The sequence below is a fragment of the Neolamprologus multifasciatus genome, chromosome 6 (genome assembly GCF_963576455.1).
Source record: "Neolamprologus multifasciatus chromosome 6, fNeoMul1.2, whole genome shotgun sequence".
Classification (NCBI taxonomy): domain Eukaryota; kingdom Metazoa; phylum Chordata; class Actinopteri; order Cichliformes; family Cichlidae; genus Neolamprologus; species Neolamprologus multifasciatus.
Genome location: NC_140444.1, coordinates 27816258 through 27844050, shown reverse-complemented (window position 1 = coordinate 27844050; position 27793 = coordinate 27816258). Strand labels below are relative to the sequence as shown.

Genomic DNA, 27793 nt, shown 5'->3' with positions numbered 1-27793 from the left:
ATGTCTTGAAGTTCTCCAGAGGCTTGGTAATGAACTAATCATTTGATTCAGGTGTGTTGACCCAGGGTGATATGTAAAACCTGCAGGACACCGGCCCTCGAGGCCTGGAGTCCGACACCCCTTGCTTAAACTATACATAAACAGAGCTGGATCTGTTAGAGCAGGGGTGGGGAACTCCAGGCCTCGAGGGTCGGTGTCCTGCAGGTTTTAGATCTCACCCTGGGCCAACACACCTGAATCAAATGTTTATTTCATTACCAGGCCTCTGGAGAACTTCAAGACATGTTGAAGAGGTAATTTAGCCATGTTGTTGTTGTTAATAAGGCTACACATACAGAGACCTTTAACATTATGAGCAGAGGCCTTTATTGGAAAGACAGATTGTGGTTTCGCTGGAGTCTCTAAGCAACCAGGTGTTTACATTATTGCCTAGAAAATACATCATATCAGTAAGAGTGAAGAGTGTATTCTTACTGAAATATTATTACACACAGCACCAAAGTGCAGACGAACACATGAACACGTATGTAAGGAATAGAAGGGCTTCCTAGATTTTATGTGTCTGTGCTCATATAAGGGAGGCAGGGTTCTATACAGAGGGAAATGTTGTGACGAGGTCGTGTCCTTCCGCTGGTCTCATTCTGGCACGAGCGTGGATCTCACAGTACAGCTGTCCCTCCACAAAGAAATAGCCCTTCTGTTTCAGGTTGACATCACAGTCAGAGCACACAAAGCAACCAGGGTGACGATATTTGTCCCGAGCTTTCACCACTGTCCCACTGAAGCATCAAAAACAAACTGATGTCAGGAGCAAAGAATATACGGCACTTAAAAAGTGGTACAGCTTCACGATAAAGCATAGAACCCAGTTACTGCTGTGCTAACTGTTTATAGGTTAAAAACACTGGTAGATGTACTCTAAACAGGCTCCAAGTGTAAAGACAATAGATGGACACAAACCCAAATAACTGGAACACTTATTTCCACACTGTTTTCCTGCAGTGCAACCTCAATGCAACTTGTGTTTTTGCAACCAGAAAAGTCGCCCTCTGCTGCCCATTTAGAAACACACAGGTTTAACAGACTTCTCTTTCCCCCAGTCCCAGAAGCTATATCTATCTTTTGATAATGTATTGAGTTTCAAAATGTAAGACATTTGTGTTTCTAGCTGACATTCAGTGGCCACTTTATTAGGTACACCTTGCTCGTACAGGATTGGATCCCTTTTTCCCTTCAGAACTGTCTGAATTCTCTGGTACAGATTCAACAAGGTTTTGGAAGCATTTCTCAGAGGTTTTGGTCCATCAGACAGGTGCTGCACATCTATATTAGCAATCTCTGATGATGGTGGAGGCCATATGAGTGCAGTGAACTTACTGACACATTCAAGAATCCAGTTTTTGATGGTTTGGCTGTGCAATTTAAATGACGCTGAGCCAGTACTGGTGGGCTGAAAGTGTGCCAAGAACACATCCCCCATACCAGGAGCCTGAACTGTTTGTACAAGGAAGGATGGATCCATTAATTGCATGTTTATAACAAATTCTGATCCTACCATCCAAATGTTGAAGCAGAAATTGAGACTCGGACCAGGCATCATTTCTCCAATCTCCTGTGGTCCAGTTTTGCTGAGCCCATGTAAACTGCAGCTTTAGTGTCCTGTTCTTAGCTAATAGAAGTGGCACCCGGTGTGGTCCTCTGCTGCTCCAATCCATCTGCTTCAAGGTTCGACGTGTTGCACGGTCATGTATGCTATTCTGCATAACTTGGTTGCATTGAGTTACTGTTGCCTTCGTATTAGCTTAAAGCAGTCTGGCCGTTCTTCTCTGACCTTTGACGTCAACGAGGAATTTTCACAGAGAGAACTGGCGCTCGCTCAATATTTTCTCTTTTTTAGACCATTCTCTGTAATCCCTAGAGGTGGTTGTGAGGGGAAAATCCCAGTATGTCAGCAGTTTCTGAACTACTGAGACCAGCCTGTTTGGCACCAACAACCATGCCTCATTCAGAGTCACTAAACTTTCCTTTCGTCCCCATTCTGATGCTCAGTTTTCACTTCAGCACTGTGTTACTGCCACTCAGTGCATTATTAGGCTGATTAGATTTTTGCATTAACAATGAGGTGAACAGGTGTACCTAATGAGGTAGCAGGTGAGCGCATATAATTTATGCAGTTTCTGCGATCTTCAAACGATGCTAGAGCCTCTGGGTGTACTGCGCTGGACTGTGCTGTTTCTGCATAGATGGTCTTAATGTAAATCGCAGATGAGTCGTTCTATTTTTACTCACACAATCCCATTCCCACACTTGTCACACACAGGCAGTTTCTGCAGGTTTCCTGTGGGCGTAGTTGGTTTGGTTGTGGGTGCTTTTACTGTCCTGGTCACAATGGGGCGAGTGCCTGATCACATTAGAAAGAAACCACTCAACACAAAAACCCTGCGTGATCATAACACATACATGAAAAGAAAAACCACCGAGACGGGGACAAAGCGGCATGAATGATCATTCATTTTGCGTTTTTGTTTTTTGTTTTTCAGCATATTATACGTATTCTGCTAACAAAGGAAACACGTGGAAAAGTGCTTTTGTATTAATAAAAAAAATAAGGAGAATGACATGTCTCGGGAACACACTGTGCAGCTTTAATAGGGTGTGATATGAGACATTGTCACAGTATTGCATAAATGATCTACTTACTTTCAGTCCTTTTTGTCCAAGTAAATCACAGTGTAATTTATTGAAAATGTATTAATGCCACAGGTAAGTCATCAACATGTAATTTCAGCTATGACTTTAAGCCAAAGGGTTTTTAGATCAATCCCTGAGCCCTTCTTCCAACCAGGGTTGAAAAAGATATGAAACCTTCAAATTTGTTCTTTATTTTTCTTACAGGGGGAAAGCTGGAGAAAAAAAGGTTTAAAAACTGCAACTTTATGTGAAAAAACAGCATCTCGTGAACTGAAAAGTGTTTGATGACAAAACTACTGCCTGTCAGTGTCACTACAACCAGGTGAAGACTGAAAAATTGGGAATTATGAATGATTTATGAATTGATTTTTTAAGGAAGAGATGCATAATTTAGGAGAGAGCTCACCATCACTGTCAATAAATTCCTGGAGGGCTTTGAAGGAGCCAGACTGCCGAGGCTCCTGGGGATCCTCCTGGTCTTTCTGTAACATCCGGTAAACGTCAGAATCCTCAATGCTGGTTAGAGCTCTGGGACTGAGCAGTGCATCGAGACACACACAGAAAACCCCCATCAAATTCTTCTAACTGCAATACAGGAGTTTTCTTATAATTCTGACAAAAAAACCCAATGAAAGTTTCACACATCACGCCTTAAAGTTGGTGTCTAGTGTGTGCAACAAATGTGCGTAACCAGGTGACGATCACGCAGCATGATGGGTCAGCCTTACAAGGAGAAAATGGATGCGAGACAAAAATAATCACACGGATTTGATTAACGTACAATTTGAGCTGTAATTTAACCATAATTATGGTTTAATAAACAATGATCCCTTCCAGTGTACTGATAATGTGCTGCAGTGCTCGTGTAAATCAGTGCAGAAGTAATGCATGAGTGAGTGGCTTTGGTCGGATGTGATCAGTGTCCTATTCAGAAGTTGTGGTTGAGCCATAAAGAGATTCTTTCCTATATTCCCTAAGACACCGTACATCAAACAAGCTAATGAAATCCATATGACTGCATGGGAAGGCTGAAGGCTAACATGCTGTAGCACATCTGTGTGACTCACTGGACGGGTGATTCTGGAGGTGAGTTATGTAAAACGGGCAAAAACAATTGGTGCAATAGTAGCTCTGTAGGATCTACAGTGGTTATTATTCATTCCTGTTGTTGTATTGCTGGATCCTTATCACTCAAATAAAGAGTTGCCATAAGAGAGGCTCCAGAGGAAAGTAATTAGTTAATCAGATATTTGGTTAAATATTCTTAGGTCAGCTGAGTTATTTTCAACCATAAACGCTGTGCACACTCTTAAAAGCTTCCCACATAGTTAATAGAAGAGTAAACAGCTATGCTGTGTATAATTACAGCGATGCAATGATGTCCTTCGCAGAGGCAGAAGGCCTTAGTAAAGTGAGACTAAAAGCCACAAGGCAAAAACTACTCCAGAGAATCAGCATGTGTACTCATTTCATTTAAGCTCATGTAAGAATTTCCACTTATGTTTGCTGTGGCAAAGTAGACACACAGGGCAAGTGAAGCAGAACAGCTTTACATTAGTTGGTTAAGTGGAGTGCACAATGTGTACAAAAGTATTGTGAAACACCTGTTAGGCTTTGGATTCAGGTGCTTTCAGCCACAGGTGTATAAAATAAAGCACCTAGCCATGCCGCCTGCCTTTAAAAATATTTGTGAAAGAATCAGTTGTACTAAAGAGCTCGCTAAATTCAAGCATAGTAGTGTAATAAGATGCCAGCTGTGCACTTGCAACAAATTAGTACATGGAATTTCTTCCAAAATTAACTGTAAGTGATGTTGTTGCAAAGTGGGAGCATTTAGTAACCCGAACTGCAAAGTGGCAGACCCCAAAGTTACAGAGCAGGGTTGCCAAGTGCTGAGGTAGTGCGCAAAAGTCACCAACGCTCTGCTCACTCAATAGCTGCAAACCTCCAAATCTCCTTGTACATTAACATCAAGCACTGAAACTGTGCGCTGGGATCTTCATTGCATAAGTTTCCTGTTGGTGTAATGTGTTGGTGGCACAGTGTGGCATGCTGTCGTGCTAACATTTTTCTGTGTGTGTGAACCATTAGGCTTTACACTTACACACCTTTATATTTCTAAACATACCAACACAGTGACTGATAGAAAAGTATTTCTAAGCAACAGGTTTTTAGCACTTAGTTTGTGTAATGTGGTGCTTTTAGAGAAACTAATGATTATTTGCACTGATCACCTCTCAGGCTTGTGCTGGACCAAGCCTCGGATCTGGCCCTCCATAGCATCCTGGATGTTGCCACTGGAGTAGAGGCCTATAGGCGTGTTGTAGGATGTGCTGACTACCTGACGCTTGTCATCAATGTTCGCTGCTGCCACAAATGGCTGAGCTCTTCTATTGTGAGCTGTGCCAATTGGTTTATATTCCTGGTAGGAGAAGAAGGAAGCAAGGACACAATTGAAGCAGTAACAAGATACAAAGATTTAAGGCATCATAGCTACTAAACATACAGTCTCACAGACCTGCTGCTCTGCTTCCAGGTTTATTTTAAATGGGTGAGCTCTCCCGTCCTCCATGACACGTGGAGTCCACAGTCTTGATTCGTTTCTGGAATTTAAAGGCAGATCCTGGTCAGAAGTTCACCATGATGAACTGACTATTAAATGCCTGTTTTTGAAGCTTGTGCGCACACGTGAGTCTAATCCTGGCACATAAAACATCTAAACTGACCTTAGATTTATGTCTTTCATTAAGTACCACAGGCTACATATTTCTTCCACATTTTTTCCCACAGTTTTTCTTTTTTTGTAGTAGCAGTGGATATTATTATTATAATTAAGCGGTCAACACACAAAATAATTGCAGTAACAATCTGTATTACAGAATGTGGATACATTAGTCATGGATTTATACCTTTATAGTAAAGCGAACACTTGTGAAATAGCTAACACCAAAAAATCCAACTTCAAATTTAACTTGAATCAAAAGCTGAATGATCCAAAAAAAGGTTTGTGAGCATGTGTATACTCCCGCTAACCTTTCAATGGTGAGACAGAGCTGATGAGTGGATTCCTTTATCTTGTTCTGAGCTTCACAATGCAGCATGTTTGTTGCTGGGACTCCCTCAATAGCCAGGATGACATCACCAGGGCACAGGTTGGCAGCAGATGCCTTACTGCCAGGAGTGATCTGGATGGGAGTCAACAAACAAGGCGAGCATCATAGACAAGTGGATAACAAAAAAAAGGGAAAAACAAATATCCATCCATTCTCTTCAGCTTGTCCTTATCAGGGTCGTGGGGTTGCTGGAGCCTATTCCAGCTGGCATAGGGTGAGAGGCAGGGTACTCCATGGACAGGTCGCCAATTTGCCACAGGGTTCACACAGTGACAGATCGCCAATTAACCTAACCCCACTGACTGCGTGTCTCTGGACTGTGGCGAGAAGTCAGAGTACACGGAGAGAACCCATTCAGTTGACTGAAGGTTAGCCCAAATCCTCACCCTTCCACCACCGTGCTTGAAAGTGTTTGTGCTGCTATGCTGTGTTTGGATTTTACTGAAAGTAGCGCTTAGCCTTTGTAGAAATAAGAGGCTTTCTCCTTGTAACTCTTCCAAATAAGCCATACAGGACTTTTCTATATGTACTGCCATGAACTTCAATATTTGCTGTCCCAACTAAGGCCTGTAGAGTCTAGGATGTAGTTGTTGGTAATTTTAGTGTTTCTCTGAAGATGCATGGCCCAACCTTGGGGTAAGATTAGTCCTGTGAGGATTAGCAGCTGCCTTAAATGTTTTTGACTTGTGAATAACGTTTCCCTGTAGAATGATGGACTTTAGAAATTGCCTTATAACCCTCTCCGGATTGATTGGCACCTGAATGCTCCAGGCAAGCAAACTCCCAAAATTTGCTGATGATCAGTTAATCTGGTGAATTTGATCAGTAGCTCATGGCTGCTACTTATCCTCTTAAGCAATATGGGTGTACTTCACAGACACAGTTCATCTGAGGGTGTATTTATCCAATTGTAAGTCCAGATAAATTTTCTCAATTTCCCGATATATAAAACCACAGAATTTAAACTGGGTGTGCTTTCATTTTACTGTGGCAGTCAGTAATAATGCAAACAGCTCCATGTAGGACAAAGGATACTTTAACAAGCATATTCTATGGCCTGTTTCAGTTCCTAGACAGTGTTCCCTGGGAACACTAAATGGGGGAAAATCTTTAAGAAACACAACAACAAGTTTTTCACCAAGCAACTATTTCTGAAAATTATGGGAGTTACACACTTTACTAAGACACAGCATTCATTAGCTAATTCCTAAATAGTCTGTCCAACGTCCAACTTTTAATTTCAGCAGCAGCTGTCTTCATTTGCTTTTCGTCCTACGATTTAACTAAATTTTCATATCAGTTTATTCCTCTCAGTTTCAGTGACAAACAAAAAATGCCCTCGACAAATTCAGGGATGTACGACTGTAGCTGGTGGGGTCATGGGAAAAGTTTGGGACCAGAAGACCAAGTTATGCAGCGGAAAAGGCTGAAACAGCCTGAATTAGTATCATTATCAATAGAGGGAGTGGAAAATAAGCACGATATTTACGTCTGTATTAAAACTATTTCTTGTTTGTTGTATCATAGTTTGCTAACAATCATAACAAAGTTTTCTTTTCTCAAAAACATAGAAAACTTGGCATTTAAATCCAGCTTCAATAGAGTCCAAATGTAGTTCTTTTCAACAAAACCTTTCATGAACAAGCAAATACATATAATATGCATAAACTTATACATGCTTACACACAAAGACTTGAGTAAAAAACAAAACAAAACCCCAACATATTCTGGTGATTTCCACGGTATGGTCAAGATTCATACATGGATTGAAGCTTTAGCTTTATTAAACAGAAACTCTGCCCTTGACTTGGATTCCCTCTGTACATTGCGTTTATACAGTCCAGTACGTCCAGATGTTGCAGTGCTGTGAAAAGTCTGTTCTCCATCACTGGCACGTCATCTTTTAATACAGTACTCAGGGGCTGGGCCCCTTGTTTCTGTTCCCCTGCTTGGATCAAAGCTTTATAACCTCCCCCCCCCCCCCCCCCCCACACACACACACACACAAATTCAAAACACAATTCAGACCATTGATGAGCTAAATCTATAAATTCAGCAGCTCGTGCACTCTCCACAGTAGCTGCTAACAGAGAGACGTTGCTCTGGTTGGTATGCATGTGTGTAAACTCTCCTGTCATGGAGCCAAAGTAAACACCAAGTGACAGCGTCCAGATGGTAATATGTATTCTGATGGTCAGGAAGTGACTGGAAAAAAAGAGCAAGAACTGCCAGAAAGCCACCAGGGTCACAGAGAGCCTCTCCCGAGGCAACATCAAACAGTACCCAAAATGTCCACTTGCGCCACACAGGGTACGACCTGTGCTCAGTCATATTGCATTACTGGACATTGCAGACTGAGCTACACTGAGATGTTACAGTGAAACTTAAATTAGGTCATCTGCCTATAAATAACAGCGGATAAAAGTGGTGAGGGGATGTCTCATGCTTCCAAAAGAGGGAGCGGTAATTTACAGTGGAGCATTTGTTTGAGAGCGCTGTCAGACTTTGTCTCGCTGCTCTCATGTCTGGATCGAGTAGGTACACAGCCATGCTTTTATTTTTTTTCTTTAATTACATTCTTTTGCTTCCTCGGAGTTCAGCTGTCATGTCAAACGTCTGTCTTTGTTTAAATTACAACCACCTACCAGCCTTTTCTTTCTGCTTTTCTCTCGTTCTCCCTCTCTCTTCTCTTTTTACCTCCCTTGCTTGCTCTAAAGCTATTTTCTTAAGAGTCCAGGATAAAATAGGGGATGCAAGTATCAAGACTGGGAATGTGGCAGGTTGAAGCTTGTTGTGAAGGAGTACCTCAGCCTCCTTGTCAGCTCCAATCTTCTTCTTTTTTTTCAGCCTGTTTGGACCGCTGGACTCTGATAAGCATATACAGTTTTAGTCTTAAAAATTAAGCAAAAGTAATGACATCATGGGAGTAGTTCTCTCACAGAGATCCTGCAGAGACACGTAATGCATGTTAGGCAATTGTTTCCATGTGCTTTACACCCCTCATGGAGACATCGCACAGAGATGCAGATCTTCATGGGTAAATCTAGAGTGGCGCCCACTTTACGGCCCCTGTGCGCTGAAAAAAAAGATGATTATCACTTGTGTTTACTTTCACCAGCTGGGAACACCAATGGCTCATGAAGGGGAGGATGTTCCTAACCAAAAATGGCATTGAACGGAGCGAGTCGAATCACTTGTGCTCTCAAATAAATCTTGTGGGTTCACTGAAGTAGCAGCTTTTTAATCTGCCCTGTAGCCATTTTTTTAATCATATTTTTTGTTTTTGGGTTGTCTCTGTTACAAATGCATTTGAGGATACAGCTTCTCATATTACTGATCTCATATCGTTTCCGCTTCCCCTCTCTCTTCAATCTCAGCCTTCTTTCATCACTGTGCTTATACAGGCCTCTGAGTGTCCACTAACACAACAGGTGTGAGTTTACTGGAAAGAGCTGGTGGTTTGTGAGCTAAAATTGCTTTTGGTCAGTATTTCCTGAGGTCCCTCTCTAAATATAGATCCGCATAACCCCATCATACATAACAGGATTACTGATCTCCATCTCTGGCTGACTCTGGGGATTCAGCCCACAGGCAAGTTGTAACACAGATGGAGAAAGCAGTGCTCAATATAAATGCCTGTTAACTGTGTGCATCCTTTGAAATTCTTATGTGTTTTGTTTATTAGGCTTGTGGAGTCTGAATTATTAAAAAGCTAAAAAAAAAGTTTTGATTTTGACCAATATGGAACAAAAATGCTAAAACCTCCAACTACAAGGGACCATGTAATCCCATTTAGAAATAACCCTCATCAAAGTAACAGAGACTGGTTTTCTTACTCACAGGCAATGCTCAAAAAATATTGGATCACCTACACGTTACACCCACATGAATGTCTGCAGTTGTGCAGTTAGCAGAGCATCTCCTAAGCACCATGTTCAGCCCCGCTCAGCAACTTACGTGGCTGGCATTGCTGTGTTTCCTAAATGCTTCCACTTTGGAATAATGCTTAAAGTTGAAGACATTAAAGTAGTCACCGTATTATGATCAAATTCACTGAGCTGAGCATGGCTGGGCACTTTATTTTATACGCCTGTGAGAATGGAACTAAAACATCTGAAGTTACACTAAACGTTGACAGGAAGTCACCATTTTATAGAGACTACAGCAAAAATGACAGATTTTTCACCCATAAGGAATAAGTTCACATCCCGTTTAGGACATCTGTTTTGAGACTTTGCTTTTGACTGTATGATTAGGTTAGGTTTTGGCAGCAAAAGTTATCTAGCTCTAAAAAAACAAAATAGTTAATATAATCCTTTTAAAAATATAAATTACATACTGAAAAGCAACTTCTACCATCTACATCTAATGGCTTCTGTTTTAGATGTTGGTGGGTTTTATTGAAGTTTATTGAACTACTCGGTACTGTTAAACATTTTGCTAGTGTGTGAAAGAGTGGCAGCGAGGTTTCCTGCCCAAGCATTAGTAAACTAGGTGCTACACCACTTTTCTGAAGTTGTAGATAGGATTCCATAAATGAATGAAAAAACATTTTATGATAGCTTTGACTGGCGCTTCAGAATAACAGTCTAAGCTTGCTGGTGGCAAAAACAAGCTTTTACATTCACACAGATCATTGCTAAGTGGGATTGATGGTTGTTGGTTTCTTGCTCTATATTAGAAAGTACAAACATTTTGGTCAAAAAATGATTTACGTCAAAAAACATTTAGGTCCCCCAAATTAGAAGATATAAATAGGTTTGAAAAATACCTGAATTTTCCTTTAAAAATGAGACAATAGGAGCCACTGGTTAGCATAGCCTAGCTTAGCGTTCTGAAGAGAAGCAGATAGTTGGACTCTCTAGGTCATACTTATTAGAATGCCATTTGCACTCTCACACACGCAAACCACAAACACAATAATATAAAATTTATACAATTAGACTAGAGCCTGGTGACTTAAGGGCAGCAATATAAAGAGTCAGTGAGGTTTGAGATATGAAAGACAATCTGTTATCATATTTGTACTAAACTTACAACAACACCCAGTCACTTATTTACAGTATTTATCTTTATCCAGCTTTGGCCTACAAAATACATGAACATATTTAACATATTTTCAGAAACAGAGAATGTGAACTGTCCCATTTAATTTGTGCTAAATTTACAACATCATTATTGGTATCGGTGAGGATTCCCTTGTTAGTACTTTGTGTCAACAGGAAATACCTAATTTCTTCCAGGAAATTATCATTTTCATCACCGATGATCCCATACAGATAAGAGTTTTTCCATTTTCTTATCTTCCACGTCCACCTACAGTCAGTCATTCACATGTCCAAATGACTTAATCTAGTTGGAATTTTTTTTTTTGTATTTGCGAGTTATTTTTGTTTCTTCTCTCATCTTTTATCTCTCTCTGTGCTGTTGAGGATGACGAGCTGCCTGATGCTGTAAGCTGATCCAAAGTTGGTGTACTTTCTTCTCAACAGCTGCACTGTTCTAACAGACATTTCATAATGCTGCACTCATCACTCCAGCGAGGAGGTTCACACAGGTTTGTCCAAACATTTGTTTAGATCATTGGCTTTAAGTTGGTGATTATTCACACAGGCAGTGGGATTAGAGTATGATTTTGGACATATTTTCCATGCTTCAAAATTTACTCAATGAGACATCCGTGTTTGTGTGTGTGTGTGTGTGTGTGTATTTGTGTGTGTGTGCACATATGTTGGATAAAAATTCAAGCTGCTATTTGTATCTAAGCCTCTTGCATTTACTGCGGCACAGGTGCAAGCTTCATACCACACCAGAATGTTTCTAGAATGAATCGTCTGGAAGCACAATCTTTACCCTCAAGCTATTTGAAAAATGCACTGGGAAAAGAAAAAAAAATGATTTAAAGAACTACTTAAAAAACTGGCAAACTGATATCACTTTGCTTCTGTTCTTATAATGCAGACATTATGCCACTCACTCACTCACCCTGGAGATGGTCAGGGGCTGGTTGAAGTCCTTTCCTCCTGTCAGACGAAAGCCCCAGGGGGCCGGCCCATCCAGCACCACATTAAGTGGCATGACCCTTTAAAAGTCTCCCTGCTGTTTTGACAGCAGCACAGACAGTAAACTGCACACCGTGGCGATCACAGTTAAAGAGCAGTGGAATATCAAAGTGATGGAGATTTTGAAGTGAGGGGGTCAGGGGGAGGAGGATGGACAGCTCCCGCCCCGTGAGTGAGGTAATTGGTCAGATTTTGGGAACTGACTCTCAAGTCTGTCTGTACTAATTCTGTTTGAGCGTGTCTCGTTGCTTCTTTAACAGTACTATTCCTCCTCTCCGAATAGAAGCCAGTGTTTCTCACGAGGATGAGGTAAAACCAAAGCATTGCTTGTTTTACTCATAACCACTTCTGGCTCAGTCACTGCTTACCTAAATGAACTCGTGTCCACACACAGACTGAAGATGTAAACCAGCTTCTGTCAGAAGCCAGCCCCCACTAATGCTTCTCATCCCCGGGCAGCTCGAGGTCTGGCTGGCCTCCTCTTGCTCTGGTTGATGGGTCTTGCTGCTCCTGTCCTTATTTGGTCTGAAGGCAAAGCTTCTCTCTGAGGCCTTGGAGGTCTCACAGGCACATTCCAGTCACTATTGATTTGGAAGGGACCCAGGACTCTCACTCCAAGCCGAGCTTGATAACAATCCAGCTCTGACTTGAAGTTTTTTTTTTTATTGTGTTTACAGCAGAAACCGGGCTTTGTCTACTCTATTAAACCGAGCCATTTTTCATGTCTTTAAAGACTTCTTCTAGGCCAAAATCTGAATTCGCTCTTTGTGATCTCAGGAATTTATTTTTCAGCCAATACAGAATTTTCTTTGCTCCCCTTTCATATTTGCATAGTACTATTAATAAGTTAAAATAAATAAATAAAAACATCAAATGGTGCATGCCTGTGAGTAAGGCATGCTAATCTGTGTCAACAGTGATAGCCATTTAGCCTGAGCAGGGAGCGGCTTCATCATGTAAATGTGCCATTATGAATCCACACCACAAACTCCGCCATCGGCCTTGAAAACCCTTTCCCACTTGCAGTATTTCAGCGTGGATCAGATTCATGGTTTGTTTCTGTGGTTGCCATGACATGGAAGCACTCATGTTTCCACATTTCTTTCTCTCTGGACAGAATTAACAGGCCGTAACAGTAAGAGTACAGATCTAGGCATCCATTCTCTGTAACACCAAAACCATATTTAGCACACGTGTAGCGTTCAAGTACATATGCATATAGGCATTATATGAACTTTATATTTACCTTGCTTTACCTGAGAAATGGAACAGTTATATACGTCATGCAAGTTTAATGCAACATAGATCAGGACTGCTCTACTGTTTCAATGTGTACTGAAGCTTCAAAATACACCAATAGCGCTGTTGAACGTGACTGAAGCCAGGACTCCGCTTGTTTGCAGACCCACTGAAAGAGCTCTCCTTATTTATCCTTTATTTATTCTTGTTTTCAAGTCTGCCTAGAGGATCCGTGCATATGGTGGATTGTAGCCAGAGTGTCGTGACAAACTGCAGGGCACACGTTCCCCTCCTGATGGTGAAATTTACATCGCTTGGACTGAAGCGGACCTTCCACACTTTGCTTCTTCGCAAAGAATTTGTGACCTTTTGCAAAAGTTTTGTTTGTAAGAAGAAAGAAATGTCCTTCTAGCTGAGAGCCAAAATACTGAGATGGTTTACTTGAACATGCAGCTGCCTTCTTATTGGCACAAGACCGCCTTTTACTGCAGATTGGTTTCCTCTACTGGCTCCAAAAGAGAGTCAATCTCTGTCGACTCCTGTATTAAAAGATTGCCTTTGGGGTTGGGGATTCAGTTCAGTGATTTTACGTCACCTGAAGTCAACTGGACTGAAATGGATGTTTGAATTCTTTTTGTGGCACTGACACCACAAAAACCTGCCTGGGTGCAGGTAATGGAATTACGTGCCCTGCTTTGAGTTCCAGTCTACAAAATTTGTGTTTTTAGTCAGCTAGCACTAATTAGTAGGTACTCCTGTCCATCTAAATTATTTAAAGCTAGGGCAGGCAACAATAAAACAATTCAAGTCTGAGAGGGAGCGACCTGCCTCCAGTTACTCTGGGCTCTGTTTTCTGGTTTAAAAAACAAAAGAAAAAGCGTCCGACACAAGATTTCTCCAACCACAGGGCTTTTCACCGGTTATACATTGGTAGTTTCCAGTAGTCGTGTATACGTTGTAGCAGTTTACTGTCACCAGGGGGCAGTGTCCATAACAATCGGTCTGTTGGTCCTTTAGCTTAGTGTCTACTGAGAATAGGGCTGAAGTAATAATAGACAAAGACCTTCTTAGTAGTGAAGTGAAACCAAGTGTTAAAAACGGTTTAAACGGTTGTTCTCTGCAGGTGCTTCCTTTGCTTTTCATGCTGCTCTTTTGATGTTTTATGTTTTAATGAATGGGGAAAAACCCTTCATGCTGAATTCTGACGTCACTCGCTTTCGTATTCCAGCCCAATCTATCAATCAGCTTCCAACCTATGCTTAATGTGAGCACCTAAGAACATCTGTGTAGGTTGTATACCCAGAACTTTTCACTCTGTTCAGTCAAATACCGATGCAAACCGTTTTTAAATTCAGTTTTTAAATTCTGCTTGACGTCAAAAGTGAACATTAATTCATTGTTTTAGACTCGCGTGTGTCCTGTGAGGATTTATGCTGGGGATTTCTAGATTTCTGCCTATGGCACCTGAGATTTTCATTTCAGGTGGATGACATAATCTTTTTCTGTTGAGCTGAAAGAAAAAAAAAAGTTGATAAAAATATTTGATCTACCAGCTGGATTTTATTAGCAATACAGCCCCTTAAAATCATCCAACAAGTCCTACAAGAAATACTCAGGTCCAAGAGTGTGCATTGAGTTCAATAATAACATGAATAACATAAGATTTACACTTTCATACACGTATAAACATATCAGCAATCAAATTCATCTCCTTGCTTCAAATTTGTTCTTACGCTCGTATCAAAGGCAGACAGAGGGCCTAACGTTTAAACACTGAACACTTTGTATGTTCTCTGCACACTTTCATACACTTTCTAAACTACATATGCATAAATTATTCTTTTTGTTTTTGCATCACAGGTTTACATATACATGGCTATTAAATTAGTGAGAGCTGGATTTAAGGCAGCGATCACCAACTCTACTCGGTCTACCTACAGTAAATTCACTTTAAATACCCCACCAACGTAAAAACGACGAACTGGAGCAAAGAAAATCCTACGAGCCCGGCTACACGAGACGTTCTCAGAAGAATGTGGGTTAGCACCACTGATGTTGCGAAATGGAAAGAAAGAGGAAACCAAACGTGATGGTGGATGAGAAAAAGCCGACTTTATAAAGCAAGTGGATGTTGGCCATTTTACAGCTCACATACAAAAACAAAAAAGGCTTACAAAAACACAACACGCTCACACTCGGACAGTGAACTCACGCCGGCTGAAATGGTGAATGACAGAGAGTGACGTGAAGGACAGTGAATGATAAAATATTTTAAGGTGCTTTTACATTGTTTTGTTGTCAGTGTCCATTCTTTGTGAAGAAAACAAAACAGAGATCAGTTACTGAGAACGACACGCTAAGATGGAAATTGCCAATCCTTTCACAACAGTACACACATGAGTAATGACACACTACCCACTCACTCTGACAACAGCTATAAAAGATCCAACAGCAGTTCTGTGATTTCCAAAGGTTTTCAAAATTCCCGTCCTGTATCTGACTTAAATAAATTCATCATAAAACAACAGTAAGTTCTTTTTAGCCCATTAACCATTGTGTTTTTGTTTTTCTGTAATCACTCAGAACCTGGACTTTGATTAATGATGACCATAAAATAACAATCATTCAAATGTAAGTTAGGTACTGTTAAAATATGCTTAAAAAAACCCAAAAAAACAATGTGGTGCTCCGTTCTTTCTAAAAATCATCGTATAACACAGTGATACCAGCCTTCGTCTTCTAATAAATATAATACCTAAAAAAGGTCAGTAACCTTTCTGCATACACTTTCAACACACTCCTCTCCCCCGAAGCCAGGCGCAGTCAAAATGACCTCTGCTGTGTAAAATCTGAAGTGAGGTTAAAAAAATAAACCAAAGAGATTGTTTGTGATCAAGTTCAGTAAAAGTGCTTCAATTCTAACGTGAAAATAACTGAACAGCAACAACGTGTTTACTAATCTCAAGCTAAGTCTGTGATAGTGTTTTTCTTCACGTCTGCAGTATTTAAACTTATTGTTCATTTTATTAAATAATATCCCCCAAAGTAAAACAAAAAAACATTGGCTGAACCATCCTTTTACCTGGCATGATGATGCAACACGTTGGCTCCTAATTTGCCAAAACACATCTGGCCTCCTGACACAATACTGCTTTCCTTTAACACTCTCTGCACTAAATCTTTGTGGAGACATCTGTAAATAAACACTGAAGTTAACTAGAAGTGATTTAAATTTTGAGTTACTGGAGAAAAAACGGTATTCTTGGTGATCTTAATGTCCTTAAACAACTGAAAAAGAAAGGAAAGCATCACTGCAGATATACTTCTGTTATTGTCAAAAGTCAAAGGTCACTGGGTGCAGCACAAATCTTCGGTTCTCCATAATAGAAAAATAAGGGTAAAAAGATAAGTTTAAAAAATGCGTTATTACTTTATAGAAGTCTTCCATTAAAGATGGCTAGTTAGAGCTAAGTATTTTGTCTGTGTGAAGCTGACAAGCCACACACATACACGCAAACACAAACGTGTGCTGCAGGTCTTTGTTGATGTCCTGCGGGTGCTGTGCTGAGGAGGGCGATGAACGGGTCATAGAAAGGGGCGGGGTCCGCGGGAGTTTGGAATCATTATAGCTGCTTTACGTAGTTTCCTGGGAAGGTTCCAAACAACTTGCTCCTTCGAGAGGTCCCTACACAAACACAGAACAATGAAAGGAAACTGTCAGGGCTGAAACACGACTATGGCACAAATGTCAGCTGCAGTCTAGAAATCCACCAACTGTGGAGATTCAGAGCTACACCAACATTTAAGCAGGTTTCATTTTTGAAAAACTGACAAAAACAAAGAAATGATACTTAAACTGTGCTCAGCTGTGAGGGGTTGTTTTGTCTTCTCCCACAGTCAGCGCTGAAGCCACACTGACATCTAGTGGTGTGTCTAGTTTTTCTACATTTTTATGCTTTAGTTTTCCTCTATTTTTTAGAAGGTTTTAGGTCGAGTTTGTCTTTACACCCTGACTTTAGACATTAAATTAAGGAGGGGGTAAAAGTTGGTGTTCTCAAATCACATTAATTTCATGGTGTGACACAATAGCACAGAGTGAGACTAAATGAGATTTTCTCTACAATTTCACAATTCGGTCCATTGAAACTGACTAAACCTTTAACTCATACATTAGCATGATTTTTGTGAGTATCTATAAAATTATATCGAATTATTTGATACTATATTGAATTATTATATATTATATCGATTATTATTATTCAATATTATATCGATTATTATTATTCGATATTATATCGAATAATTTGATAACTTTGAGTTATCAAATTCCTAATTTAACTGAAAGTAGTTCAGCACTTTATTGGAGTCATTATCAAGTTAAACATTGACTGTATTTATTTTCTGCATTCTTCCTGCTTATTCAGCCAGTGTGTTCATTTCTGCTTCATTTATTATGACAATTATCTATGTCTTGCTGGTACTTCCTTAATTCTTTGTGCCACAGATTGAACAAAGTGCTGTGGAAACATTCCTCAGAGATTTCAATCCACATTGGCACAATGACATCAACAATCTGCATGCTGCAGCAGAAATCGAGACTCCAACCATCATTTTTTCAATCTTCTGATGTCCAATTTTTCTGAGCCCATGTAAATGGTAGCATCGGTTTCCTGTTTTTAGTTCACAGGAGTGGGTCCCTGTATGGTCTTCTGCTGCTCTTTGTATTCAGAGATGCTCTTCTGCATAACTTGATTGTAATGAGTGGTTATTTTAGTTACTGCTGCCCTCCTGTTAGTTGGAAACAGTCTGGCCATTTTCTAGTTTTCAGGCTGTTCTGCAGAGATGGTTATTTGGGAAAAATCCTGTAAATTTTCATCAGGTCCTCCTGATCATTACTACATGCCTAAATTCATTGAGATGCTGCCACATGACTGGCTGATTAGATTTTATACATTTATAGAAGAGGCAGGCAAGTGTAACAATATAATTATACCACTTTATACACTTTAGTGATAAACTCACTTTTAGTTCATCATGTGTTTGGCTCAATGCATTTTGTATTTCTATCTCTATTACTTGGTTGATGTCTGTTCATCTTACCAACAAACCAGCCATCATCGCACTTCTCCATCACATCAACGACGTCTCCCTCCCGCAGCTCCAGCTCATCCTCATTGCGAGGCATGTAGTTGTACAGCGCCTGGTACCTGGGTTGGAAAAGATTAGATTTTTATTCTTTGGCAAGTATTTCTTCACTGTCAAGTACGGCTAATTTAAACTGGATGGGTGCAGTTGTTTCGATTACAGTTAATGCTACACACACACACCCCTTTTAAAGCACAGAGAAAGATGTTAATAGCAGTTCAAAGAAAATCATACTGGATACTTACGGCTCTCCTCCACCGTGGAGTGCATCCTGTACTGACCGCTGAGTTTTAGGGACAAAGAGAGAAACACAAATGATTAACACAAATTTGTGTTCTGCCATTTGTGGAGCTTTTGTTTAGTGTTTGAGGAGAAAAGATTTTAGCAAGTTTTTTGCTCTAAGATACTTTTGATTTTTATCTTCTCAGAAAGTGAAATTATAAATCATCATATGACAAAAGAACAAAAAGAAATGAACTAAAAAAAGCATACTGTAGCACGTTATCAGTCATGAATGATATGGTTATTTCCAACATCTCCCTCCTGCACAGAGACAGGAGTGCACTATGAGCATGGTTGAATGAAGACATGCCCCCCTACCCTTCGACCTCTAACGGGTGACAGATAGGACCTCCGGGACAAGATGGGGCTACGAGGGGGTTTACCACCAACAATTGGATCCTGCTTAACAGGCAGAAAGACCAGAAGCAACACACCTATAATCTTTAATAGTAACCAACAGCAACCTCGACTCTGAGCTCCACACACAGACAGAGAGTCTAAAGACATGCTGTGACACATCATCAACATGCTGATGCCAATAAAAAGCCTCCTAATCACAACACAGTACAGTTACAGCTCACAACTCTATTAACAGTTATTCAAGCATGTATTCTGCTGCCCCTAAAATCATCAGCTGGGTACTTACATGTTAACATATAATGAGAATTAATGCCTAAAACTAACAGTACTGCTTGTATTGCATCTATAAATCTGATTATAAATTGTTATTAATCTCTGATATATATAACTAATCAGTTACTTCTCAATTCACTTCACGTCTTAGTAGTTAGAGAAATACACTATTATGAGAGTTCTTATCATCCTCATCACCACAAATCAACGGCATACTCGTTACATGCCAGCTTTACCTTCACCTTAGGCGACCTACGTCCTTGATGTGGTACAGTTGGGGCAGTGGGGGGACAGCGCTGAGTGGAGGGTGGAGGGGCAATGTTAGCGGGAGGAAGGGAAAAATTTGGCTCTGAGATGGGACATGTCGTGACCGGACTAGAAAGAAAAGGAGAGCTTGAGGGGTGAGAGACAGACCGCTGAGAGGGATCGTCTGGAGGGAAGTGGAGGGGAGGTGGTGAGACAGATGGAGAAACTGGAGGCAGCAGTGACGCTGTGAGCTGAGGAAGGGACGGAGGACGAGGGGAGGCATGGTCACTGGGAGGGACGATACTACGATTGTGCTGCTGTTGTGTGTGGGAGAAAGAGGATGAAGGGCAAGCAGAGGAAAAAGAAGTGGGAAGCAGGGAGGTCACAGGGGGTGGTATGGAGGGGGAGGAGGGACCAGTGTGGGGAAACTGAGTAGGTGGAGACACTTCAGCCTACGGGGTAAAGACACACATGTGAATACTCAAGTGTAATCACGGGATGAGCTGTTCTGTTTGTGATTTACTAAACCCCAGACGGGACATGGAGGAAAGTAAAATATATTTAAAAAAAAAACAAAAAAAAAAAAAAAACAATCTTGTGATAATCATCCTGATTAACAAAAATATATCCACTAGTTTCCACTGAGTATGAGATGTTTCCAAAAAATCTTGTGATCAGTGTTGAATGGAAATAAGAACAGAAGTCTATAATGCGCCCTAGACTAAGGTGATAATAATAATAAAAATAATGTATTATTTTTTAAATCAGATGCCAAAAATAATACAGTTTAAAAAAAAAACTGGAAAGAGAACTCAAGTGCCTCTTGAACACTAAATACCCCCCCCCCCCCCCAAAAAAAAAACAAACAACAACAACAACAACAACAAAAAAAATCCTGGGTGTACTGCACCTACAGGAGCTGCTCGGCCATGGAAACCAATGCCAAGAAGCTCCTGGTGAACAGTTTTTATGCTGATGTTAATGCCAGAAGAGGTTTGGAGCTCTGCAGTTAATGATTCAGCATAGTGCTAGTGACTTATACGCACTATGCGCCTCAGCATTTTGCAGTCGCGCAGCAGGAGATGGGACAAAACAAAACAAAACATAAAAAAAGGACGATGGGACACACTTGCTAATTTTGGCGGGGAATGACATCATACAGTATATCAACTTAATTCCTCAATGTCCCTTCTAAGGCCCTATAGCATTTCCAAACTCAACAGATGTAGTGCACACCATGCTGTACCTGTGGGCTGTGCATCTGATTTAAAACTCTAACATCCTGCTCTTTCTCACTTCTAGCTTCATCGTCTTCTTCAATGAACAACTCAGTGTATTCCTTTGCTTGTACTGACGGTGGTCTATGTGAGTCAAAACGTTGCCCATTCACATTTTTTGACTGCTCTCCCCACGAAACACAAAGGGGCTCCACTGTTACAGGCTTGTGAAGCAGCACCGCTAACTGAAAGCTGCCTGTCGAGTTGCTTGCAGGAGCGACCGCTGGTGGCTTTACGTCCGACTGATGGGATTCTTCCGCTTTTAATGGGAAGAGCCTGCTTTGGGACTTTTTGGTCAGCTTAGCTGCTGAAGAATCTACTGGAGATGATCTCAAAACATCACCATCATCTGTGCTGCTGGAACCATCCAGAAACATGCACAACAGCTCATCATAAGGGTCTTTGACTTGCAGTTTAGTGTCCGGGGTGTCCCTGCTTTTGTTTACTCGTACTGTGGATTTGTGCTCTTGTGCAGGAGGTGTGGCTGATTTTATCGGCTCTGACAAAACCTCAGTTGTAGTAATTCCTAAGTTTGAGTCTTCCTCAGTGATATGTAGTCCTCTGCCACAGTTATATTGAAATGAAGAGTCAGGCAGTGGAGAGGTTAATGAGAAATTGGGGTCTGGAGGAGGAGGAGTAGGGGGGGAGATGGGTGAGACAGCTGTGGTGTGACCTAAACTGAGGTTTGCCTCTTTAAAAGTGGGCGTTCTGGAAAATTCTTTGCAGGTTGTGGTTGCTAGGGATGACAAGGTGAAACTTTTTTGTGGCGGTGCAGATGAGAGTGCTTTGGGCTCTTGAGCCTTTAGGAGAGATGCAAGGTCAGAGGGGAGAGGAGGCGGTGAGGGCGGCAGAGGGGTGTTCGTGAGGGAGCGAGCTTGAGTGGATGCTGACGGCTCCACTGTGAGGGACAGCCACTCGGTGGTGATGGCTTGCAGGTCAAGGCTTCTCAAAGAGGGGTGAGGGGAGGGGGGTTTGTGGGTGGTGGGTGGTGGAGGTGGATGATAGAAAGGCTCCATGAAAATAAAGCAAAAAAAGAAGGAACAGTGGGTGATTTATGAAACTAGAACAGAGACGTGCTGTGTGTTTTTATGTATGTTTTGACTCTTCAAGGTAGAACAGAAGACTTACTTATTATAATTAAAGTATTCACTAATTACTAGACTACTGTTACACCAGAGGGAAGTTTTGGATCTTTATTTTCTTTTTATTTGGGGTACAAGTTGATAACCAACAGCTTTTTTTAAGATGAAGAAATACCCCCAAAATCACATCTTAATGAATTCATGAAGCCCCTGAAAGAGATGCATTATTTGCATTATTGCACTGTCGTACAGTCAAGTGAAGTTTATTTATAGAGCGCATTTGAAAATAAACAGTGTCCTCTGTAATAAACTTTGACTGTACATACATCCCATACAACTGTGAGGAAAACTGCATAAAACAGGAAATAAAGAGACCAGCTTCACACAAACACGTGATTTTAAACAGTAACAATGTAAAATAAACAATAATTAGGCTCTGATTACTTATAATTTTGATAAAATAAATAATAAAAGCCAAGTCCAAGTATAACTTAATCAATATCTTCAAGGCACAAATCTGATCTGAAGCTGCTCTATTGTTTTTTGTGGCTTGACGAGTAAGCAGGCTCTAGACTCTCTTACCTTGACGGGTGTGGAGCTTGGTGTCCTGTTGCTGGGGTAACCATGTGGATCTATGTGATGGGCGGAGCTTTTGGATGGAGATCGCTTGATAAGGTTAACGTAGGACACAGGAAAGATCCCTTGTTTGGTTGTGTCTGGGATCTTCCCCTCATACCAATTCGGATCCACCTGCCTTATCACAATCACTCTCTCACCCTGCACACATCAGACACACCCAACAACACACAAACAAGGCACTTAACTGCAAATCAGGAACGGTGGAATGAACAGGACCCCACAGCGGTTCCTCTCACACTTACTTAAACCACAATGTGGCTTTTCCCCCCATGTAATTTTACATCATTTTGTCCCACTCTTCTTAACGGCGTTGCTTCAGTTCTTTGTCATCAATTTATGCGCATATCATTATGCACTTTCTTGCTTTTGACTCGATCATTGTAACACATCAATTCTTTTCTTTTTCAGCCTTTATGTTATAAATTTGCTGCTGTGCTTCAGATTATTGTCCTGTTGCATGGCTCAGTTTTGGCCTAGCGTTAGTTGGTGGACAGATGGCCTCAAATCTGATATGAATAGAGGAATTTATACGATATGTCTGCTTTATGTACCACACAGCCAAAACGTCTGATTCAATAGAGGTGTTCACACTTGCTGATGATCAATTAATCAACTGCATTTGATTAGAAGTCCCTGGCTGCTACTTACAGTCATCATTCCTACGGAACAGAGAATACCGGGAATTTAGTTCTTCAGAGGACTGCATTTTTTTTTTACTACAATTAAGTAACATCTTTACCTTTAGATATAACTGTGAAACTCAGCACTTCAAATATTTAAATCAATGACAAAAACATTATAAACATGCTTTAAGTTGAAATACCTTTCTCAGTGACAGCTCCACGTTAGTATCAGCGTTAAAGTTGTAGCGGGCCACTGCCTCTCCAATCTCTCTGACATGTGCTGGAGGAGGAGGACGGATTGGCTGCTGCTTCTCTGAAGACGGCATCTTCTGTAAATGTGTGAAAAATGGTGTAAACCTGTATGCGTGTCATGTTGGAGGAGATGCATATTCAAATACAACCAAGCCATATTCAGACCAGAAATCAGCAGCCGACTTACCTCTACATATGCTATAGGGAATATTCCCACTCGCCCACGGTGCTCTCCTTCATACCAGTTGTTATCTATCTGCCTGATGATGTTCACTGCATCACCCTTTTTAAATGTCAGCTCCCTGTAACACAGTTTTATGAGTGAAGGGCCTCTGCATGCATCTTTCATCCACTGCATGGACATAACATAGCAGCTGAACAAGACACGGCGACTTCTGCAGCACGAGCATCGGTGACAGAATGTCAGCCAGGAAAGCAAAATAATATAAATAATAAGAGCAAAATAATAAGAGACAGCAATGCAGAAAGCAGCTTTATTCATGCATACATCTAAAAGAAAACCCCCATCAGAGTATGGTGGTAAGGCGTTATACTGGTATACATAAAAGCAATATTACAACTACAAAATGTAAATATAGGACATTGAGTTTGCGGACGTGCAGTTAGATGTCTGCGTTCTTAGACTCGGCTCTCTCACGCGTGCACTGTAAGCTTGTTGTACTCACTTGCTTGTTTGTGCCTTAAAATCATAAATGGCTCTTGCAGGTTGTTTCTGATGGAGGAGAGAGAACAGAATAAGTTGTGTCATCTGTTTATGGGAGACCTAAAAGAGTGGAGTGAGAGAAAGAAAGCCCACAAGCATTACCAGGTATATAAAACACGTATGTAACATAATTATTTTGAATTTTTAAGAATAAATATAAATATCAATGTGCTACAGAACTGGGAAATTGAAGACAAAGACGTTACCCTTTTGAGCACATTGATTACATGTTATTTGAGAGAAATGCTCTGTGTATAAAGTGTTAAGTGCACCACCAGTTCCAATGTAATACCTCTCTGTCAGGAGTGGGTCTTCTGTTCTGGGGTGTGTGGCGTCCATCCAGGGTGGAACTCCTGGAGATGTCGTGGTCTGTGATTAGCAGAGACACATGAAAAGGTTCACAGGAGTTACAAAGGGAATATACCACATCACCTACAATACAAAGTGTGATCTGGGAAACAGTGATGATGCCACTCAAACAGGTAAATGAGGGAATGAAAGCTTGGGTCATAAACAGGTGTGTTTTATTTGTTTTTCATAGGAGAAAACAAGGTGATTGGACAACAGCACAAATAGACACATGCGATGCTACAAAATACCCGGAAAACAAAATGAAACACGGGGAATACAGAGCAAAAAAATATGACAGACAACAAAAACGTAGGATCAAAAGGATTACGGGAAAGAAAATGACCTGGTAATAATGCGATAACTATAAATAAATGTTCAAAACAGACAAATGATACAAAGAAAAAAAAATGCATTAAAAAAAGGAACATTCACAACAATTTACCCCAAACATCAACCTTGTCTCTTAGAAGTTATATTTCTTTACAAATAAACTGAAATAACAAATACAGTTTGTAGGAAACTGTAACCAGATTATTATTTCTTACTCTGAACATGAAAGTAGATTTTTTGAACACATTCACTGACAACACATTTAAAACAAAAGTGTTTGATCAATATCCACCTGAAGTAACTACACATCCTGTTCTGTTTTGTGATTTGAGACACAAAACAAGCTTTATCACTGCCTAAACCCAACTATAAATTCAAGTCTACACGGAAACCCCGGCTTCTGGTGAGAGAATAAATTATTTGTATAGCCAAACTCCAAAATCCAGTTAATGACTTGTTCATTAGGAGCCTAAAAGTAAGGTGTAAAGAAATATTACATCTTTGAGACAGGATTACAGAGCAATATAATGTAAATTCTCAAATATCTGTCTTCCAAAGTTGCAGAAAACAAAGCCAGCATTTGAAACAATCCCACTCCTGTTTCAAACCCTTTTCATCAGTGCTAAAACAGACTTATTATACTTGGACCATGTCATTTGTATCCCTCACTGTACTTTTGTACTATTTCACTGTAATAGTTCAGCTTCTGCACTGTTTTCTTCATCTGTTCATTGAGGATCTGCCAATAAAACTCGACATTCTGTGCAGTGTTTCAAATTAAAGCAGAAGCACTGTCCTCTTATTTTACTAAAAGAAAAAAAAATAGCAGGAAGCTTCACTCATATTAACTTAACAAAATAAACAAATAGCCAGATTTGTCTTGAGAATTTACAGTAAATGGGTCTTAATCAATGCCATACAATTAAACAGAAAAGCATGGTAATGGAAGTGTCGGCAGATCAATGAGGAGAACTGGGCAAACTGAAAGACACACTGGGATAAATGTAAGTGGATGTATATGTGCCTTCGTGTATTTATGCTTGTATGCATGCATGTATTTGTTGTGAAACACACTCATGTTAAGTGACTGCCAAGTGTAGTGTGTATCTGAGGTGTTACATGTGTGTTATTTCCACCTGAGTAACAGAGACCATTTCCATTGCCCTGCTCCACTCCATAATCATTGTTGTTTGAGGTCTCCAACTGTCGTCCATAACAGGCACTGATTGGTGACTGTATCCGTGGTGACTGTAACCGTGGTGTTGAGGGCTCTCCTCTATATGAGGCATACCCAGTGGGGCTACTGTCTGGGTACAACGATGCAGAGGAGTGACCGCCGTGCCAACACTCCCTCCTTCCCCGCAACGAGGAGCTGCGTTCTGGCACATTTGGCAGCAGTTCTGCCAAGATTCTTCTCAGGATGCTATCATCAGGTGCCCGAGGGTTTCTGTGGCCTCTCTCTGCTTGAATGTGCTCATATATGTCTCTCAAGGCTGCATCTAGCGCTTCGTAAATTGCCTGTTTAGACTTGGGTCTGCTACCTCGACCTCCGCCCCCACTGCATCTTCTAGAGGTAGGTGGTGAGCCCTTTTTCCTGCGGAAAGGCACTGGACTGACTAGGAAGGCCAGCTTGGACATCGATTGCTGGGATTGTGAGCTCTGGTTTTGGGAATGGCTGCTGCGGTTCTGCTGTGAAGGTCTCTGGTGCTCCTGTCGCGCACGTTCCCGCTCATGACGTATCATGGTTGTGAAACGGGTATATGAAGCCGGGCAGCGGCCTTTGCAGGTGCTGATGAGATGGCGGTGTTGGTAGCCTTGGCTCTGGCTAAGACTCTGGTGACCAGGATGATGGTGGTGATGGTGGTGGTGGTGACGGAGGTGGTGGTGATGGTGGTGGAGGGTGGAAGAGCCGTATAGGCTCTCAGAGGAGGTTAGTGAGCAATGGTCAAAGTCACTCTCACTGCAAAATGACGAGCCTTCAACCTGAATGAAGTCACTGAGGTCAGAGGCAACAGCGTCTTGTTCACTGTCAGAATAGTCTGGGTTGGCTTGGGGGCCTTGGAGAACAGGAGGAGCGGGGAAGGACCGTCCACGCCCAAGGTCTGGTCCAACACGAGGCTGTCCCTCAGGGGGGCTACGAGGTCGGTGTAAGTGATCCATGGTTTGAGGTACTGTTCCACTGTTTCCATTGTTGTCTTCTTCCAGTAAAGACTCTATTGAAAAACGGCGTTTTGGATAACTGGGTGTGACACCACCACCACTGCTAGCTCGAGATGATGAGCCACCTGGTGTGGTGGTGCCTGAAGGCACCTCGCCATCACCCAAGTTAGGCATGGATTTGGATTTCTGAATAAGACGCTCATATTCAGAAATGCGGTTTGGCACCATATCACGTGGCACTTCCACACCCCAGGAGGGTGTCCAAGGAGAGAGGCGATGCCGAAGCAGATGAGGCTGACGCTCTAGATCCAGGATGCGAGCACGGACCGACCGGATGACTTCAGATGGAATTAGCTGAGCTCTGTCGATCTGGTGCATCTTTCGATAGAGCTGGAGAAAGCCCGGTGAGTCGTGTGCTCGTCGTCGATGGAGACGGGGTAATGAACGAGTAGATGATGATACTGTGGAGATATTTCCATCGCATACCAGTGACCCAGCACTCTCTGAGCGGGTAGCATTTCGTCCACCCGAGCTAGAACGCCCATCGTTGAGTAGGTCATCACAACTGCGTGACTTTAGCTTGGCAGGAGAAGCTGGCGCTTCCTCTGCACTGCTCCACGTCTCAGCATTCTGGCGTTTTGTCTGCCAGCTGTTCTTACAACAGACAGACTGTTTGGAGGAAGAGCTGCCATCTTGGCTGCCATCCTCATTTGAATTGAGAGGGTCAGATGGGACTGGGGGAACAAAGGGCTGCTGATAAGGACCTGGAGAGGTCAAACTGTTTGAATACATGCTGCATGCGTCCCCACCTTTTAGATGTCCAATAGAGAGCAGCGTGGTGAGAGAGAAGAAGGAGGAAAGCAAGTTAAGAAATAATACCCAGCAAAATAGTAGAAGAGCTGGGGAGAGGGAGAATAAACAGGAGAGAAGAATGGATGGAAAAA

The 27793-nt window shown here is 41.4% G+C and overlaps 2 protein-coding genes across 2 annotated transcripts in view; both read right to left on the bottom strand.

The window, feature by feature from the left end:
- Positions 1–342: 342 nt before the first annotated feature.
- On the bottom strand, positions 343–14533 carry LOC146517165 (PDZ and LIM domain protein 3-like). The gene is made up of 7 exons (XM_085162335.1): positions 11790–14533; positions 5725–5876; positions 5210–5294; positions 4926–5113; positions 3098–3225; positions 2290–2401; positions 343–779 (listed from the first exon to the last, which is right to left on the bottom strand). Exons 1-7 carry the CDS (start codon positions 11880–11882, stop codon positions 590–592), a joined length of 948 nt encoding a protein of 315 aa, XP_085018461.1. The 5' UTR covers positions 11883–14533; the 3' UTR covers positions 343–589.
- A 112-nt stretch (positions 14534–14645) lies between these two features.
- Positions 14646–27793, bottom strand: part of sorbs2a (sorbin and SH3 domain containing 2a) — a 49559-nt gene continuing 36411 nt past the window's right edge. The window contains exons 18-29 of the mRNA XM_085162330.1: positions 25826–27658; positions 24301–24377; positions 23971–24068; positions 23472–23586; positions 23233–23361; positions 22353–22547; positions 20658–21698; positions 19402–19863; positions 18851–18934; positions 18496–18533; positions 18206–18312; positions 14646–16790 (exon numbers count right to left, since the gene is read on the bottom strand). Coding sequence (XP_085018456.1) covers positions 16729–16790; positions 18206–18312; positions 18496–18533; positions 18851–18934; positions 19402–19863; positions 20658–21698; positions 22353–22547; positions 23233–23361; positions 23472–23586; positions 23971–24068; positions 24301–24377; positions 25826–27658 — 4241 coding nt within the window. The 3' untranslated portion in view covers positions 14646–16728. The remainder of the gene's footprint in view (positions 16791–18205; positions 18313–18495; positions 18534–18850; positions 18935–19401; positions 19864–20657; positions 21699–22352; positions 22548–23232; positions 23362–23471; positions 23587–23970; positions 24069–24300; positions 24378–25825; positions 27659–27793) is intronic.

Bases quoted from the DNA above. Each gene is read 5' to 3' on its own strand.
- LOC146517165 (XM_085162335.1), bottom strand. From the start codon at position 11,882: ATGCCACTTAATGTGGTGCTGGATGGGCCGGCCCCCTGGGGCTTTCGT. The intron at 5,295-5,724 runs GTTAGCGGGAGT...TTTAAATTCCAG, and splicing joins CTCTGTCTCACCATTGAAAG to AAACGAATCAAGACTGTGGA. The intron at 780-2,289 runs GTGAGTAAAAAT...TTGATGCTTCAG, and splicing joins AAGTGTGGGAATGGGATTGT to TGGGACAGTGGTGAAAGCTC.